At 45.8% G+C, this 18718-nt stretch overlaps 1 protein-coding gene across 1 annotated transcript; it reads left to right on the plus strand.

Annotated features, from left to right (window-relative positions):
* Positions 1 to 552: 552 nt before the first annotated feature.
* Positions 553 to 12151, plus strand: LOC108674129 (fasciclin-1; the record flags this gene model as incomplete). The annotated part of the gene is made up of 10 exons (XM_047883659.1): positions 553 to 691; positions 965 to 1083; positions 3090 to 3264; positions 5177 to 5337; positions 6711 to 6869; positions 8182 to 8280; positions 8964 to 9202; positions 9930 to 10092; positions 10929 to 11114; positions 12044 to 12151. Coding segments are annotated over 10 exons (1548 nt in total), but the record flags the coding sequence as incomplete, so codon positions are not given.
* Positions 12152 to 18718: the final 6567 nt, after the last annotated feature.

Raw genomic sequence — 18718 nt, forward strand, 5'->3', positions numbered from 1 at the left:
CCCCCTCCCCCCCGCAGCAAAGAAGGGTATGGCTATATATACCCCGGCCCTGACCTCACAGGTCACGAGGTCACCCCATTTGACCCCCTCTCCATTTAGGGGACGGGTGGGGGAAGGAGGGGTAGGCATGCACCCGGGGGGTTGGGGAGTGGGGTTAGGCTCTTCGATATATGCAGCATTTCTTTTAGAATATATTATACGTAAGGGTCCCAGGTCACGCTAAAGCGCAGTCTTGATTGTTTACTTTCATTTTAGAAAAATTCCCAGGCTTTATTGCAATATTTTAACATTTTGAGCATTAATTTCGCGCCCAGGGTATAGGCTGGTGCCCAGGGGCCTAACCCCCCATCCCAAACCACTAACCCCCACTTGTCATCAACCACTCACCCCCTCTCCCCACCCACACTCACCCCTCTCCCCGCCCACACTCACCCCTCTCCCCGCCTACACTCACCCCCTCTCCCCGCCTACACTCACCCCAAGCCATCACTAACCCCCACTTGTCATCACTCACCCCCTCCCCCCGCCATCACTCACCCCCTGCCCCCACAGGTGGCCAGCATCGTGGAGGGGGACCAGCTGACGAAGCTGCAGTTCGAGCAGGTCGCCCTCACCGCCTTCCTCCCCACCGACGAGGCCCTGGGCAACTACACGGGGCCCCACAACAGGCAGCTCATCCAGGCCCACATGTGTGAGTGGGGGGAGCGGGGGGACCCATGGTTCCCCTCATAATGAGGGTTTTGAGGCTTGTAGTGGGAAACATTCAGACCAGTCGTGGGAAACTCAGGTCAATCGTGGGAATCTCTCAGGCCAGTCGTGGGGAAACTCTCAGGCCAGTCGTGGGAAACATTCAGACCAGTCGTTGGAAACTCTCAGGCCAGTCGTGGGAAACTCTCAGACCAGTCGTGAGAAATTCTCAGGCCAGTCGTGAGAAACTCTCAGGCCAGTCGTGAGAAACTCTCAGGCCAGTCGTGGGAAACTTTCGGGCCAGTCGTGGGAAACTCTCAGGCCAGTCGTGGGAAACTCTCAGGCCAGTCGTGTGGGAAACTCTCAGGCCAGTCGTGGGAAACTCTCAGGCCAGTCGTGAGAAACTCTCAGGCCAGTCGTGAGAAACTCAGGACAGTCGTGGGAAACTCAGGACAGTCGTGAGAAACTCTCAGGCCAGTCGTGAGAAACTCTCAGGCCAGCCGTGAGAAACTCAGGCTAGTCGTGGGAAACTTTCGGGCCGGTCGTGAGAAACTCTCAGGCTAGTCGTGAGAAACTCTCAGGCCAGTCGTGGGAAACTTTCGGGCCAGTCGTGAGAAACTCTCAGGCCAGTCGTGAGAAACTCTCAGGCTAGTCGTGAGAAACTCTCAGGCCAGTCGTGGGAAACTTTCGGGCCAGTCGTGAGAAACTCTCAGGCCAGTCGTGAGAAACTCTCAGGCTAGTCGTGAGAAACTCTCAGGCCAGTCGTGGGAAACTTTCGGGCCAGTCGTGAGAAACTCTCAGGCCAGTCGTGAGAAACTCTCAGGCTAGTCGTGAGAAACTCTCAGGCCAGTCGTGGGAAACTTTCGGGCCAGTCGTGGGAAACTCTCAGGCCAGTCGTGGGAAACTCTCAGGCTAGTCGTGAGAAACTCTCAGGCCAGTCGTGGGAAACTNTAGGTCGAGGTAGAGGTAGACCTCATTGAGGTAGATTTAGGTCGAGGTAGAGGTAGACCTCATTGAGGTAGATTTAGGTCGAGGTAGAGGTAGACATCATTGAGGTAGATTTAGGTCGAGGTAGAGGTAGACCTCATTGAGGTAGATTTAGGTCGAGGTAGAGGTAGACCTCATTGAGGTAGATTTAGGTAGAGGTAGACCTCACTGAGGTAGATTTAGGTCGAGACGATGGGTCGGGGCGCCCGCGTAACATCTCCGCATCATCGACGGAGTGTCCACTTTTTTAAGCGCGATGGCCGCCTCCCAAGCAAACTAAAAATAAAATTATCATAATTGTATAGCACAGCTTCTTTCAATAGGGCTGTATTACAGCATCACAATTGAGACTATTTTGAAGGTTATTCACGTCGCAGTATTTATCTTAATCTGTACTGAAATATAAGCTGTTGAATCTCAAGCGAAGTTTGTACTCGGAACTGCTTCGAAAAGTTCACTACCTCAAGCCTAAATTTTGAAAGAAGTTCATGAATTCAAGTTTCCGCTGGTGTGAGTTTTCCCGTAGTTATCCACAGAAAAATCTTTCTCTGTTGGTGATGCATTGCATTGGCAGCGACCGTTGTACGTGTTATTTCTATCGTCGAAAAAACAAAACATCCGGTGATTGTTTTTGATTCCTATATCTATTATCAATCATTGAGTTACTAATTTTTTTGACCCGCAACAATTAGGGCTGAATACCGCGACTATGACCTTATTTGGGCCATCTAATGTCTTCAGTTGGGCCAACTTATATGTACCTTCAGTTGACCAATTTATCACGTCAGTTGGGCCAACTTTAGCCCATCAATGCTATTTTTTTTCTTCTCCGTGATGGTAGTGAGGCTGAGGCGACGATCAAAGATAGTGCTAAAATCTGCAATTCTCGCTAGTCCCTCCCCCTGCAGCCTCGGTCCCGTCAATAGGGCTTATCCCCCCTAAATAGCCCCCGCCTCGCCCCCCTAATAGTCCCCGGCCCCCTAATAGCTCCCGCCCCGCTAACAGCCCCCGGCCCCCTAACCTGTCTCTTATACACATCTAGATGTGTATAAGAGACAGGAATACCGCGACCGTGACNTGGTGGATTTTGCTTGAAAGGCCGTCAATGATTGGCTGATGAACTTACGATCTCTAAACTTTTTTGAAAGTATAGGCCCGGGATGATACGGACAGGAGTAAGGGCTTACACCCGACTGTTCTCGGCCCAAGACTGCAGTTAATCGCTTGAGACAGAGCTTATATAGCTGCGCTACTTGACGTCACCAAGGGCGTGACTTGATAAAATGGGAAGGCTAATACAAGGAAATTTTTATGAACATAGGAAATTTTTATGACCACAGCAGTGCAGGGACCACAGCAGTGCTAGTGCAGGGACCACATAAGTACCACAGTCCTACAGTACCCCATGTCCGCAGGACACGTCGTCGGTGCTGGACGTGCAGGTGGTGCACGGGCACGTGGTGCCCGGACGCGCGCTGTTCACGCGGCCGGCGTCGCTGCAGGAGGAGGAGGTCGAGAGCCTCGCCTTCACCGACAACCTCAAGGTCCTCCTGAGGGTGGAGCGGGTCACGCCCCGACCCCCTCCTGTCTGTGAGTGCTGGGGTCCTCCTGAGGGTGGAGCGGGTCACCCCCCGACCCCCTCCTGTCTGTGAGTGCTGGGGTCCTCCTGTCTGTGAGTAACCCATCTGTCTGTGAGTAACCCACCTGTCTGTGAGTAACCCACCTGTCTGTGAGTAACCCCACCTGTCTGTGAGTAACCCATCTGTCTGTGAGTAACCCATCTGTCTGTGAGTAACCCATCTGTCTGTGAATAACCCACCTGTCTGTGAGTAACCCCACCTGTCTGTGAGTAACCCATCTGTCTGTGAGTAACCCACCTGTCTGTGAGTAACCCCACCTGTCTGTGAGTAACCCACCTGTCTGTGAGTAACCCACCTGTCTGTGAGTAACCCACCCCGCCCCCCGCAGGTGCTGCACGTGATCGACGAGGTGCTGCCCCCCACGCACCCCCAGGGGAGGGCCGAGGTCCCCGTCAAGGGCTACCCTACGGCAGCCGACCTCCTCCTCAACTGGCGGGCCTATGGCCTCACGGGGGACCTCAGTGTCGAGTGAGTGGGGCCTCAGCATCGAGTGAGTGGGGCCTCAGCGTCGAGTGAGTGGGCCTCAGCGTCGAGTGAGTGGGGCCTCAGCGTCGAGTGAGTGAGGCCTCAGTGTCTGTCTCTTATACACATCTAGATGTGTATAAGAGACAGAGGGTGGAGCGGGTCACGCCCCGACCCCCTCCTGTCTGTGAGTGCTGGGGTCCTCCTGAGGGTGGAGCGGGTCACCCCCCGACCCCCTCCTGTCTGTGAGTGCTGGGGTCCTCCTGTCTGTGAGTAACCCATCTGTCTGTGAGTAACCCACCTGTCTGTGAGTAACCCACCTGTCTGTGAGTAACCCACCTGTCTGTGAGTAACCCTCCTGTCTGTGAGTAACCCATCTGTCTGTGAGTAACCCCATCTGTCTGTGAGTAACCCCATCTGTCTGTGAGTAACCCGTCTGTCAGTCGATATCTATTAAAATTAAATTATATATTATATTTAATATATAATATTTAATGGAACATATTATTCAGCTGTTCTCCGCCCGCCAGATAACTGAATTTAAATTTATATAATAAATAATAATAATTAAACAGTTACAATACAATATTCTAACAACACAATAACAGTTATTTATTTTACTGAATTTTACTTACTTCTCGAATTTTCTTATTCATTCAACATAAATATTTGTTTATTTATTATATATTTATTTATTCAACATGTGTTTACAGAAGCAAACTGCTTCTGTAAAAAAATTAACATACAAATGAACAAACTATAATTAAATGTTGATATAATCGTGAATAACTCATCAATATTTAAAAAAATATATTCTAAGATGAAAGTAGTAATTAAATATCCAGGATATATCTAGCTAGGACTTGCCTACTTCTACGTAGGAAAATTTTCTGTAAATTAATTTAAAAATATATTTTTATTTAAAAATATATTTTTATTTAAAAAAAATAATTTTCTGTACTGAAAATAACATATAGGAATCTGCTGCTGCAATAATATTCTGATGGACCGCCAGATTAATTAACTTAATACTATATAATAATCAACAATATAATATAATATTGTTTAATATTATAATTTATAATAAACAATAATATATGATATAAAGAATAATAATATTGTGGTGGAGAATTCAACATCCTCCGTCCAGCAGAATAATAATATAATATTCCTATATAATATTATAATAATTATATATAATATATATTATAATAATATAATAATAGAAAATATTTAATAATATTGTGATGGACAATATAACCTTCTGTCCTCCGTCCATCAGAGTATTAATATATTATTCATATATAATATTTGTACCTATATAAGATAGAATTAATAGTAATTAATAACATATAATAATATGATGATGGCCAAATATGCAAATAACATCTGTCCTCCAGACTACGTGACGAGCAACACGGTGGCCTCGGACCAGCGGCACCAGCTGGGCACGGCGATGGCCCAGGTGGCCCGGGCCAACATACTGGTGGCCAACGGCGTGGTCCACCTCATAGCCCGCCGCCTCATGACCAATGCTGAGAGCATCATGTCATACCTCAAGGTATGTGGCATGTGGCGGTCATGTCATACCTCAAGGTGTGTGGCATGTGGCGGTCATGTCATACCTCAAGGTAGGTGGCATGTGGCATGTGGTGGGCATGTCATACCTCAAGGTGTGTGGCATGTGGCATGTGGCAGCTCATAGCCCGCCGCCTCATGACCAATGCTGAGAGCGTCATGTCATACCTCAAGGTATGTGGCTTGTGGCGGTCATGTCATACCTCATAGTGTGTGGTGTGTGGCTGGCTAGTGACTATCGGCATGGTTGAACTATATAAGGTTGACCCACGAGAAGTTCCGTCTTTCAGTTCAGCTTTCTTGTTACGTCACGTAGATCGAGAAACGTAAACAATCCCGTCATTCCCATGATGGATTGGTTGACTGGTTTGATCGCATCTCGGTGATTGGTTGATGCCCGTGACGTCACTGAGATCAGTGACGTCACAGGCGAAAAACTAACTACATCCGCGAAAATGAGCTTCTCATGGGTCAACCTTATACTAGTTCAACCACGGACTAGCGGTGCTGAAGGCACGGTGGAGAACCGCAAGTGTGATGTCACTGAAGGTGGCACACAAAATCAATGAACAGCTAAAGATGTGGGTCAGAACCGGACAAAAGCTAATAGCGCCATAGGTCTTCAGCCAATGCTTAAGCATGCTCGCTCATAAGCAGGGCAGTTCAACATCCTGCTGTACCTACTCCGGCCTAACCTCTTCTGGCCTAACCTATTCACGCTGTCTCGGTTCACAACCTTCTTGCAGCCAATGACTGGCTCCACCAGGAGCCATACTTTTAAAAATCGCTAAGTGAACGTAAGTACTTACGCTCTATTTTCTTGTCTATGATTGGTGGATACTTTCAAAGCTCGCTATGTGAACGTAAGTACTTACGCTCTATTTTCTTGTCTATGATTGGTGGATTTGGCTTAAAAGGCCGTCAATGTTTGGCTGATGAACTTACGATCTCTTAACTTTTTTTGAAAGCATAGGCCCAGCACTCTTGGACTGCCTTTCTAACTTCTTGCAGTCAATGAGGTTATGTTAGGTCCACTCAGGTTTGTTTTGGGTGGAGAAAGGTTGCAGCTTGTGTAGGTTAGGCCTGAAGAGGTTAGGCCAGAGGAGGTTTGGTCAGATGCAGTATGGCCATGTTTACCTTGAGCAAGCTTATTTTGTGGCTGTGGACATCCGGCGCTATGGCTTTGAGCACTTGACTTCATAGGCCGTTATGCGCTCTAGCGTTCTTACCTATGGAAAGGAATATGAACCAAGTGTGAAGTTTGGAAAAGCTGGCCTCCGGCATGCGCCCCATTATAAACCCTCATTAACCCTTTTTAGTCCCGACCAATTCCCTAACCCCCCTCGCCCCCCACAGGAGGAGGGGGGCCAGCTGTCCGAGTTCTACCGGCTGTTCCACGAGCACCAACAGGACCTCCTCAACCGCCTGTCGGGGGCACCCACCCCCCAGGGCTGGACCCTCTTCGCCCCCAACAACCACGCCTTCAACATGGTCAAGGCGGACAGTCTGGAGACGGTGGGTGACACGTGGTGGTCAAGGCGGACAGTCTGGAGACGGTGGGTGACACGTGGTGGTCAAGGCGGAATCAAGGCGGATAGTCTGGAGACGGTGGGTGACACGTGGTGGTCAAGGCGGACAGTCTGGAGACGGTGGGTGACACGTGGTGGTCAAGGCGGACAGTCTGGAGGCGGTGGGTGACGTGGTGGGGACATTCGATGGGATCAGCTTCTGGTCAGAATCTGATTTCCGACTTATTGTAACATCAGAGGATGAAAAGTTTATCGTCCGTGTTTTGGCCTCTCGGAAGCAACGGGTCGCCCCGGACGGGTCCATCCATCACGAAGAGGCCCGGATTTTGGATGGCCGAAACACGAAGAGGCCAAAACACGGACACTACACCATGACAACACAGGGAACTTAAATAAGTTTCCTATCAAAAATTTGAGTTGGTGGCGACCCTGAATTAGGAACCGCCTAGGACTCGGACCGAATGGTAATCATGCTTCTCTATGTTCGCTTTTAGGTCTACATTCCGGACCCCGAATCAGACAGCTACAAGCGCCTGGTACTTATTCTGCCAACTCTTGCCCTACTCTCAGGAGACCATAAAGTCGGCAAGGAGGTTCTGAATAGTCGCTGATTGCGATCAGTTGGCCAACTGACCCAGAATAACTGAAGGGGAGGCTGTAGCATACCCTGAATTTGGTTACGGTTTCTCGTAAGCGCATGACAAGTGTGTCATACCGAGCTAGCCTGCTGCCCAGAGGATGCACTTTGAGCCCGGCCGAAGCGCACATTAGCGGCTGATTTACGCGCTCCCCGAGTCCTGGGCGGCGCCTGATGCAGAGTCGGGCCCCAATCCAAATGTTGCTTGAGTGGGAATGGTGGGTGAGGGCTGTGGGGGATGATGGGTGCCCTGTTGGACGTTAGTCATGGGGAACGATGGGTGGTGTGGGTGACGGTGGTGTGTGTTGGATTTTGGTCATGTGGGGGAATGTGGATGAGAAGAAGAGGTGGCGTAGTGTGTGCCGAATGTTCGGGTGTTGCTAGACAAATTTTTGAGCTTGGTCGTGATGATTTGCATGGTGGGTGATGTCACCCTTCAGGATGCAGCTGCTGTCCTGGGTGATGCCATCACTCGCCCCCTCCCGCCCCACCCCTGTTATCTCCCTCCCCCTATTTCCCTCTGCTCCCTTACTCCCCCAGCTCCTCCATTCTCCCCAACTCTCCCATTTCGCCCCGCCTTCACTCCCTCGGACCCACTCTCCCCCAGCCTTCCCCCCAGTTCCCACTCCTCCAGCTCCCTTAACCCCCCCATGTCCCCCAGATCTCCCTGAACAAGGCTAAGCTGGGGGAGCTGCTGAAGCTGCACATGGTCTCCGGGCGCCTCACCACGGACAAGATAGAGCAGCAGGCCACACTCAAGGTGATTACTGGGTCAAGGTGATTGCTGGGTCAAGGTAATGGCTGGGTCAAGGTGATTACTGGGTCAAGGTGATTACTGGGTCATGATAATCGAATTACTGGGTGAAGTAATGAAACAAAATTTTAAATCAAAGAAACTAAAGGCTAAGATAAGGGGAAACGTACTGAAACAAAAGTTTTTTATAGAATTTTATTTGTTTTCAAGTGCAGTTTTGATTAATACTTTTTTATTACTGATTCTGAATTTATAAAGCCAAATAAGAATTATATATGGAACATATAAATGATAAGAATTTAAAAGCAAAGAATAGTCCACGAAAATTCATATCTTTATGGAAAACGTTTCTGAGACTCCGAAACGTTTTCTATAAAGATATGAATTTTTGTGGACTATTCTTTGCTTTTAAATTCTTAGTTAATTTGCGATTTAAGCAAACAAGTGGCATCAATTCTTTAATATAAATGATATGGTAGATCTATATAATATAATGTATATAATTATATACAATGTCATTGGTTCAGAAGTTTGAGAAAGATAATGAAACAATGTTTTTTCTTAGAATTTCATTTGTTTTCAAGCGCATTTTTCATTAACAATTTTTTTTAATTCTACATTGATACTACCATATTTAAATAAAAAATCCATATTATATATTAGAGATTTTGTAATATAATTGTGTGCAGAAACTGGAGGTGCCCACGGAGAGCCGTGACCGGAAGCTTTACTTCAACGTGTACCGAGAGGCGGGGGGCGCTGGGGGGGCGAAGCTGCCCGTGGTGACGGTGGAGGGGGCGGGGGTGAACGCCACCATCAGGACCCCCAACATCGTCACCAACAACGGCATCATCCACATCATCGACCGCATCATGGACATACCATCACAGACCGTCTACGAGAAGCTCATGAGCAACCCCGAGATAAGGTGATGATAAGGGGGTGATAAGAAGGGATGATAAGGGGGTGATAGGGATGATGATAAGGGGGGGGGGGTGATGATAAGGAGTGATGATAAGGGGGATGATAAGAGGTGATGGTGGTGAGGTGATGATAAGGGAGAGGGGTGATGATAAGGGGGTAATGATAAGGGTGATGATAAGGGGGTAATGATAAGGGTGATGATAAGGGGGTAATGATAAGGGTGATGATAAGGGAGAGGGGTGATGATAAGGGGGAGGAGTGATGATAAGGGAAAGGAGTGATGATAAGGGGGTGATAAGAGTGATGATAGGTGGTGATGATAAGGGGGAGGGGTGATGATAAGGGGGAGGGGTGATGATAAGGGGGAGGAGTGATGATGAGGGGTGACAGTGGTGATGAGGGGTGACAGTGGTGATGAGGGGTGACAGTGGTGATGAGGGGTGATAGTGGTGATGAGGGGTGATAGTGGTGATGAGGGGTGATAGTGGTGATGATAGGGTTATATGGGACGATGGTGTGTGTCGTGGTGGGGATGAGTTTCACCATGAGTTCACCCCACATTCACCCCTAACACACCCCTGGGTGTAGTTAGGGTTGATGTTCAACCTGAGCTGGGTGGATGATTGGGGTGAAAGTGATTGGGTGACATGGGGTGAATGATGGGTGGGGATTAGGATATCCATGTGTTCACCCCGCATTCACCCCGCATTCACCCCACCTCACCCCCGCAGCGTGACGTACAACCTGAGCTCGCAAGGGACGTGGGGTGCGCAGTTCAGGGACCGGGCGCAGAAGTTTACGTTCTTCGTCCCCAACGACGACGCCTGGGACGACGTCAGGACCAAGATGCCCTCAGCCTACAAGAAGCTGGTCATGGGGGAGTTCCCCCAGCACGTGAGAACCTTCCCCCAGTGCTGGGGATTTGTGTTAGTTCCCCCAGCACGTGAGAGCCTTCCTCCAGTGCTGGGGAATTGTGTTAGTTCCCCCAGCACGTGAGTGCCTGCCCCTAGTGCTGGGGAATTGTGTTATTAGTTCCCCCATAAGATTCTCCCTTACATTCATCATTATATTTCCTATTACATTACCTTACCCCAATTCTAGGGAATTATATGGTTTTATTAGTTCCCCCAGCTCGTGAGAACCTTCCCCTAGTGCTGGGGAATTGTGTTGTTTCCCCAGCGCGTGGGGCTTGAATTTAGCTTATTTCTTGGGATCTATTTATAGTTCTATTAGTTCCTCTAAATATTTGCACGAGCAACTTTAATTTGAGGGGTAGAACCATTCCCATCCCACGTTCCCCCTGCTGCCCAGGGTAGGAGTAAAGGGTTGATTGGGGCTAAATTCTATTCCCCATGCATTCATCTTAAATGTATTCATCATTCCCAGGGTATTTTGATTGAATTTTGACATTTCCGGCCGTAATTTTTATTCCCCCTCATGGTCCCCTTGCCCGTTTTCTCACCTCCCCATGTCCCTCCTGACCTCCCATCTGACCCCCTAGTCCCCCATCTCACCCCCTAATCCCCCAACCTCCATTACCCCCATCTCACCCCTTAATCCCCCAGGTGCGGACCACATATGCCCCCCTAATCCCCCATCTGACCCTAATGTCCCCATCTCACCCTCTGGCTCCCCATCTCACCTCCCCATTACCCCCCATCTGAACTCATAACCCCCCATCTCACCCCCTAACCCCTCATCTGACCCCCTAATCCCCCCTGATCCCCCAGGTGCGGACCATCCTGCAGCGGCACCTGCTGGTGGGGAAGGACCTCCCCCTGACGGCGCTGCTCGCGCTCACCAACAACGGCACCCTGAACCCCGCGTCCCCCCACACCCCCCACCTCCTCAACATGTCCAGGGGCAAGATCATGTTCGAGATGAGGGTGCAGCAGAATGCCAATGGTGGGTCAAAAGTGGGCCATAAGTGGGTCAAAAGTGGGCCATAAGTGGGTCAAAAGTGGGCCATAAGTGGGTCAAAAGTGGGCCATAAGTGGGTCAAGTGCGTGCCATAAGTGGGTCAAACGGCTATAAGTGGGTCAAGTGTCGTAAGTGGGTCAAGTATCATAAGTGGGTCAAAAGGTGGGTCATGGGGGACAAGGTGGGTCATGGGGGACAAGGTGGGTCACGGGGGACAAGGTGGGTAATGGGGGACAAAGAGGACCATGGGGTCCCTTTTTTTAATGATTACATCATCACAATTCGACTGAAACTATGATGACCTTAATTTATGTAATGATATTCAATGATGGTTTATCATTCCATCGATCTCCAAATGATGGTTCATCCTCAAGGCCCTCCATTAATATTTATTTATGCGCAAATATGTTAATTTTTCTCGTTATTAAATACGTAAATTCAGGAAGTTTTTGCATCCATTTGTCCTAATAAAAATGGTGTCAATGATGAATGGGGTTATGTCCTAATGCTGACACAGTTTCTATTGTTGAGAACCCATTTTGCCGGACCAAACTGGGTGCGGATGGCTCACATATAACAATAATATAATAATAATAGCGGTTTCAGCGTTTATTAGGCCGTGGGCCTGTCGCCGATTCTTAACATCGCAGAACATTCACAGAATTTTTGAGGTCTCGAACTCGCAACTCACTGCTCCAATTCTGCTGTGCTGAACCGCCCGGCCTCCTCGCCGATTCTGACCAGAAACTGACGCACAGAGCTGGGATCGAACCCGCGCCTCTCTGCGCCAATCTTGGTACTCTGAACTGTAACCACTGGGCCACCCTGCCCATCCACTGGGCCATGAGGGTTAAAAGTTTATTGTCACTATTAGGACAATGCCTCACTCATTTCTCACAGTGCAATAAAACAAACAATTTCACAGGTGCTCATGACGCGGCAAGACGTGACCGTGTCGGGGGCCACCACCCCCACCTCCTTCGCCTTCTTCTCCACGGCGGCCATCTTGATTACTTCCGCCATTTTGCGGTAAACGCGACGCCGACGTCAGCAATGTCGTCATTGTCAGCAATCATATTATTGACGTCAGCAATAATATCGACGTCGTCGCGTATTGCGATCATACGCAGTCTTGCGGTAACCGCAAGACAGCTACAACCTTTAATATGGGCGCCATCTCAACTGTATAGCCGCCATTTTATTTCGTAGCAGCCATGTTGTTTTTTAGGTCCGGTATTTTACTTTTTCATGTCCGCTATTTTATATTTTCAGGTCAGTTTTTTTACTTATTCATTTCCGCTATTTTGTTTTTCATATCGGCCATTTTACCTTTTCATGTCCGCCATTTTTTTCATATCCACCCACCGTTTTGTTTTTCATGTCTGCCATTATGTCCATTTTGTTTTATATGCGTCATTTTGTTTTCATAGGCGTCATTTTGTTTTTATAAGCGCCATTTTTATGATTTAGTTTTCGTAGGTGCCTTTTTGTTTTCATAGGCGAAATTTTGTTCATATGCCACATATGGCAACAATTTTTAATTTACAACCGCCATTTTGATTTCATAGGCGCCATCTTGTTTCCGTGACCGCCATCTTGTCTTTGTGGACACTCGACACTGCCTGGCGGCCATCTTTGTGGCCGACTTTGTCTTGAATGTTCGTTCTCATCGTGAATATTTCATTGTAAATTGTCGGAATTTCGCTGCGATTTTAGTTGAGTTTTAAAATTCGTCAATAAATGGCATTCCCAATTTATTAGATATAATATATTCCGATATATTATTATTTGTGCAGTTGTAGTCTTCGTGTTTAGGCTTAAGGCTTTGAATAAATCCAGTAATTGTAAAGCAAGTAATCCAGTGAATAAATCCAGTAATTGTAAAGCAAGTAATCCAGCGAATAAATCCAGTAATTGTAAAGCAAGTAATCCAGTGAATAAATCCAGCATAAAGCAAGTAATCCAGTGAATAAATCCAGCAAAAAGCAAGTAATCCAGTGAATAAATCCAGTAATTATAAAACAAATAATTTAATCAACGAGATAAAAGGATGCTTGAGTTCACGTCACAAATGAACTTATTTTAAATAATTTCGGCTACGTATTGTAATAAAGTTTTATTTTAGATCGTCAAAGACAAACTCTCTAAGTTAACTAGTGCTAGTGCTGCTAGGTTAAGTCATCACTAGTCGCACTGTGTCACCATTTCTTGTGTATTTGTATTTATTGTTTACGTCCTGTGTGGCTGTTTGTGTGGTCTGTATAGTCGTCTATTTTGTTTGTATGAATTGTTTGGGCACACGCCATCTTTTTCTGAATTAATATTTTTTCGTGTATGATGAATTTAATGAAAATCATTATTATTCAACTCTAATTAGTGATTAGAACGGTCGTGTTGTTTACGTAGAGTGGGGGTTCTTTGTATATTTTGTGTCCAGTTAAATCCGTATACATTAATACATCATACAAGAAAACACAGTAAACAGGAGCCATCGCTGTATTTCACACAGCAACCTTATCAAATTGAAATCATTTCGTGCTGAATTAAATTGTATTTTTAAAAATATCTCATGAAATACAAATGTATACTCAAGTATACTCCTAATCTTGATGAATATCTTGTATGGGTCCTGTGTTCGCTGTGTAGTATACAACCTTTTGCTCGTACTATCACAAAAATTGATGGGACAAACTGTCTCAATAGTGACACATCTGCTGAGTTTAGCACTGCATTCGAGTCAAACTGAGTCAAGACGACCCATATAACGGCCAAAGTACATCGCTATTGGGACAAATCTCGTGAATTTATCTGTGTGTATCCTTGTGTTCCGCGCCCCCCTCCCCTCTTACCATTGCAATGTTTATTAATGTTTCTCTATCCATGACTTTTAAACTTTTTTTTAATGATGACTTTGAAATAGCGCAATTTTTCGAAAAAAATCGCCCCATTTCGGGGGGTATCCCCTTCCCCCTTTATTATTTATTGCTGAATTGGAAATAGCGCAATTTTTTTCTCGAAAAAATCACCCCACCCCCTTATAAATAATCACCCCCACCCCCTTAAGTCTTGTGGAGTTACCGATGCATGTTCGTTTTCTGATCACACGTTTTCTTCTTCATAGAAAACGACTTGTAAAAAATGCTATGCGGAGGTGGGACCTAAACAAAACTGCGATGCCGCATTAATGTTTTAAACTCTTAACTCCTCCTACTTAACCTTGTAACCTCATACTCTTCACTATCAAAAATATAAATGGGTTATAGTGTACAAATAGTGACACTTTCTACATGTTGCACTGAAAAGTCCATTTGCTGGACGAAACTGTTTCAGGTTGACCCACAAAATAACTAATTTTTCTATAAACTTTGAGGTTTTATCTCGTAAAAAACTAATTGCTTTGACTAGTGAAATATCTAGGCAGTTAGTGAGTCACCGAAGTGCATCTTGTGCAGTCACTAGCCCCCCACCTAAACTAGTAACTAGCCAGGCTATCTAGTAACTAGCCGGGCTATCTAGTAACTAGCCAGGCTATCTAGTAACCAGCCAGGCTATCTAGTAACTAGCCAGGCTATCTAGTAACTAGCCAGGCTATCTAGTAACTAGCCGGGCTAACTAGTGACTAGTCAGGCTATCTAGTAACTAGCCAGGCTATCTAGTTACTAGCCAGGCTATCTAGTAACTAGCCAAGCTATCTAGTAACTAGCCAGGCTATCTAGTAACTAGCCAGGCTATCTAGTAACTAGCCAGGCTATCTAGTAACTAACCGGGCTGTTCACTAGTTAACGTCTTGGCTTGCACCTAACTGCTTCACTGTATCTCCGCTAGGTGCACTAGTGTTCAACTGCCGCCTCAAGTCTCAAGGCCGTTACAGAATTGGCCCAACCAATTATCCAATTAATCGCATATAATACTCAACCCAATCACTTATCTAGTATCAGCCTATGAATAAAGTAGCTATAATTGGCCAGTGAATGATGTATAGCCTTTTCTCAATCATTATTACATGTTGTTCCATCAAAAAATGTTCATGAATTTGATGTATGTTGAAATTATAGCAATAAACCGACGCGGCAACCGCGACGTATAGTCTCTACGATGACGTCATAAGCGATGACGTCACGAGCGATGACGTCATTAACGATGACGTAAGTCGCTTCCAATCACGTGGCCGGGTTTTGGGCTAAGAATTGTGCTTATGTGGACTGAAGTTAAAATTAATTATACGACATCTTTTGATTTGTGGTCTTTTCGGACTTTGAAATCATCACAGACCTATGGCAATCATTTCAGGACTTTCGACGTTGAGCTCGTCAATGAAAAATGAATTATTTCTGATAACTTCTCTTGAGTGTAGGGAACCTTATCTGAAATTCTTATCTTTGTAATTTCTTGAATGCCTACGACGGCTGATATGTCGGGGTTAACTGCGGGGTCAAATCCACCTAGCCGTGATAATCTCATTAAAATTATTATTTTTTCGGCTACAAATCTACGTAAATTATTTCTCGCTATATGCGGTTGCTGGCGATGTTATCGTAAACGATGAGATTATTTCTATGTTGAAACCTGAGGAAAATGAAGCATCGTTCGTTCGCTATGAATAATTAATGTGTCACGGGCACCCCGTGGGTGTCACGGGCACCCCGTAGGTGTCACGGGCATCCCGTGGGTGTCACGGGGAACCCGTGGGTATCACGGGCAACCAGTGGGTGTCACGGGCATCCCGTGGGTGTCACGGGCACCCCGTAGGTGTCACTGGCATCCCGTGGGTGTCACGGGCAGCCCGTGGGTGTCACGGGCAACGTAGGTGTCACGGGCATCCCGTGGGTGTCACGGGCAGCCCGTGGGTGTCACGGGCACCCCGTAGGTGTCACGGGCATCCCGTGGGTGTCACGGGAAACGTGTAGCATAATTCCCCGTGCGTGTGGGTGCGTGCAAATGTGTTGCGTGTGCGTGTGGTCCTCCGGTGCGTGTACCTCGTGTACACACACGCATGGAAGTGTTGCGTGTCGAACACTTCTCATTGTTCCAAGTATTTTGTTGTGTGTACGTGTCTTGACTTGCATATACTCAGCGCCGTGCAGCTACCACGCCGTAACCAGGATACGGTGGCCGTAACCAGGATACGGTGGCCGTAACCAGGATACGGTGGCCGTTACTTGGTTGCGGTTGATTAGTTGTGCTGGTGGCGGAGGTACGACAACCACTTCGCTGTTAGCTGCTAGCTCTATAATTATATTTTTATTGCCTATAGCATTCAAAGTCTGCCTACAAACTTTCGGTCTGCCCTTTTCTTTTGAGATTAAAATTGAACTCTTTTCTCCAGGTTGAACTGTTTAAAAATTTATATCAACTAGTCAAGAATATTAACTTGTATTTACCAGGTTTTCACTGATTCTTGAAGTTACTGTAATAAATTATTTAAAATTTATATCTCCCTAGATGAAAAATGTCGACCAACCCCCAATATTGAACCAGTAACATTAATTATAATAACTTTGGCCCTCTCAGATTTGCTATAATATTGTATGTTGAATCTACCCCTGGAGATTGGTTCTTACACTATATATATATAGTATAATTAATGTCTAGTTTGTGAAGCGTATATGTGCGTATCTTCTGCCGCACACACGCGCAGAGATCTTGTTCGCTTTAATCTTATTGAATTCACTAAGAAATGTCGCCACTGCCCCCATGTGTGAATGTGCAGACAACTTCTCCATAGTAAACATGTCTGGAAACCTGGCGTCTAGTACCTTACCCCCCATATTTTTAATTTCATTATATTACATAAGAATAATGATATAAATAACGTTCTGTAGCGATTTTAGGGATAACGGTTTTTACAGCTAGCCGGGGCTCAAACGCGCAACTCGCCAAAATTTTTTTTTTTTAAGCCGTAAATCTTGAAATTCTCGAGCGAGAAGATTTTTCTCCCACAGCCAGTCTCCTGATTTTTTTTTTCAAAATAATACTTATTGAATTTATTCCACATTTTCGAAATCCTGAAAAAAACATTCGAATTAAAATTGCAGGAGAATAACACGGCTCGTTGCCTCGTTGCATTGGTACAAAGTTTATTTATTTAACTTAAGTTGTAAAAATATCAATACATTAACGAATGAGAATGACGTAATTATACAACAAAAGTCATTGAGGAGGATGGTAGCTGCTATCCATCATTTCATATTTAATACAAAAACAATCTTAAGAGGTTCAAATCCACCATTAAATCTAGAAGCTGCCTCGTATCCCCTTTAGGAAAAGAATATTTCAGTCCCTACTGAAAATTGAGACAGAAAACGCACGTACATAGAAAACTTTCATCAACAACTATTTACAGGGGGGACAATTTTGCAGAGACTAATGTTCGAAACCTTTTTTCTTTCTAAAAACGGACATTTTTTGCAGGTGATGTCTAAATCTGGAAATTATAAGAAAACGGAAATCTTCAGAGAGAATACGAAATATTTTTTTAAATAATTTATATAAAAACTATTTAACCATTGAGGGGGACTCGTTATCTGTAATCAAAGAAAATGGGAATTTACTGAAGAAAATTTTTGCGGGCTAACTGTTTTATTAAATAAATAAATAATTCGTCAGGAATTCGATGAACTACTATTATTCACTGCTTTAAATCAGCTAAATGCAGTACGAAGATTCATATAAAAATATCGTCAACAATTCACATTACCAAACCCCTCAGGAAACCGAGTTTACAATTTGTAACAAATAAATAAAATTACAAATCTTCTTAATTGAAATAATTTATCGCACAAATGCGGAATGTTTGCGGCCAATAACATTAAAGCTAATCAGAAATACGGAGCAGGTACAAGAGTAGAAAACATTGCCTGGAATATCAATTGAAGACGTACACTAGGAACAATAAATGGTGATATTGTCTAAATGGTGACACGCTCTCTTAACCACAGCGGACGTAGCACTGATACGAGCTTTTATAGAATAGAATAGAAGTGTCGGCGTTGAAGAAATAGGCCCATGGCCTGTTGCCGATTCTTGAACTTTTCGTGACTTGATTCACAAGGGATCCGGCCTTTGGAACCCGAATCCTTCTGGGACCTTGTATAAGCCATGAGTATACTTGTATGCTTCAATGAGGTCCCCACGCAGACGTCGATAACTGAGGCTTGGAAGCTTCATAGTCTTTAATGTTTCCTCATAAGACTTACCTTTCAAGCCTGGAACTGTCGCATATATGTGTTACAACGCAGTTTGTCGGGCCAAACTGTGTCAGGATGACCCACGAGCAGTCGATATTAGGACAAAAATCACCATTATTTCTCCCAGTGCAGACAAATGCGGCCAATAAAACCGGCAAACAAAAAATGGCCAATTAACGAATAAGGCTAATTAGTTCAGCTCATTACCCGCCAGGTAACTAATGAGTAATTATAATAAATGGCTTAACGAGGCAGCTCACAACCACGCGCCTCTGCTGCGCCCTAATAACTAATTAACAAACTAATCATTGTTAACACGGTACCGCCGGTACACGGTACCGATACGCCCGGTAGACGGTACCGGGACGCCCGGTACACGGTACCGATACGCCCGGTAGACGGTACCGGGACGC

Source organism: Hyalella azteca, unplaced genomic scaffold (assembly GCF_000764305.2).
Source record: "Hyalella azteca isolate HAZT.00-mixed unplaced genomic scaffold, Hazt_2.0.2 contig13424, whole genome shotgun sequence".
Lineage (NCBI taxonomy): Eukaryota > Metazoa > Arthropoda > Malacostraca > Amphipoda > Hyalellidae > Hyalella > Hyalella azteca.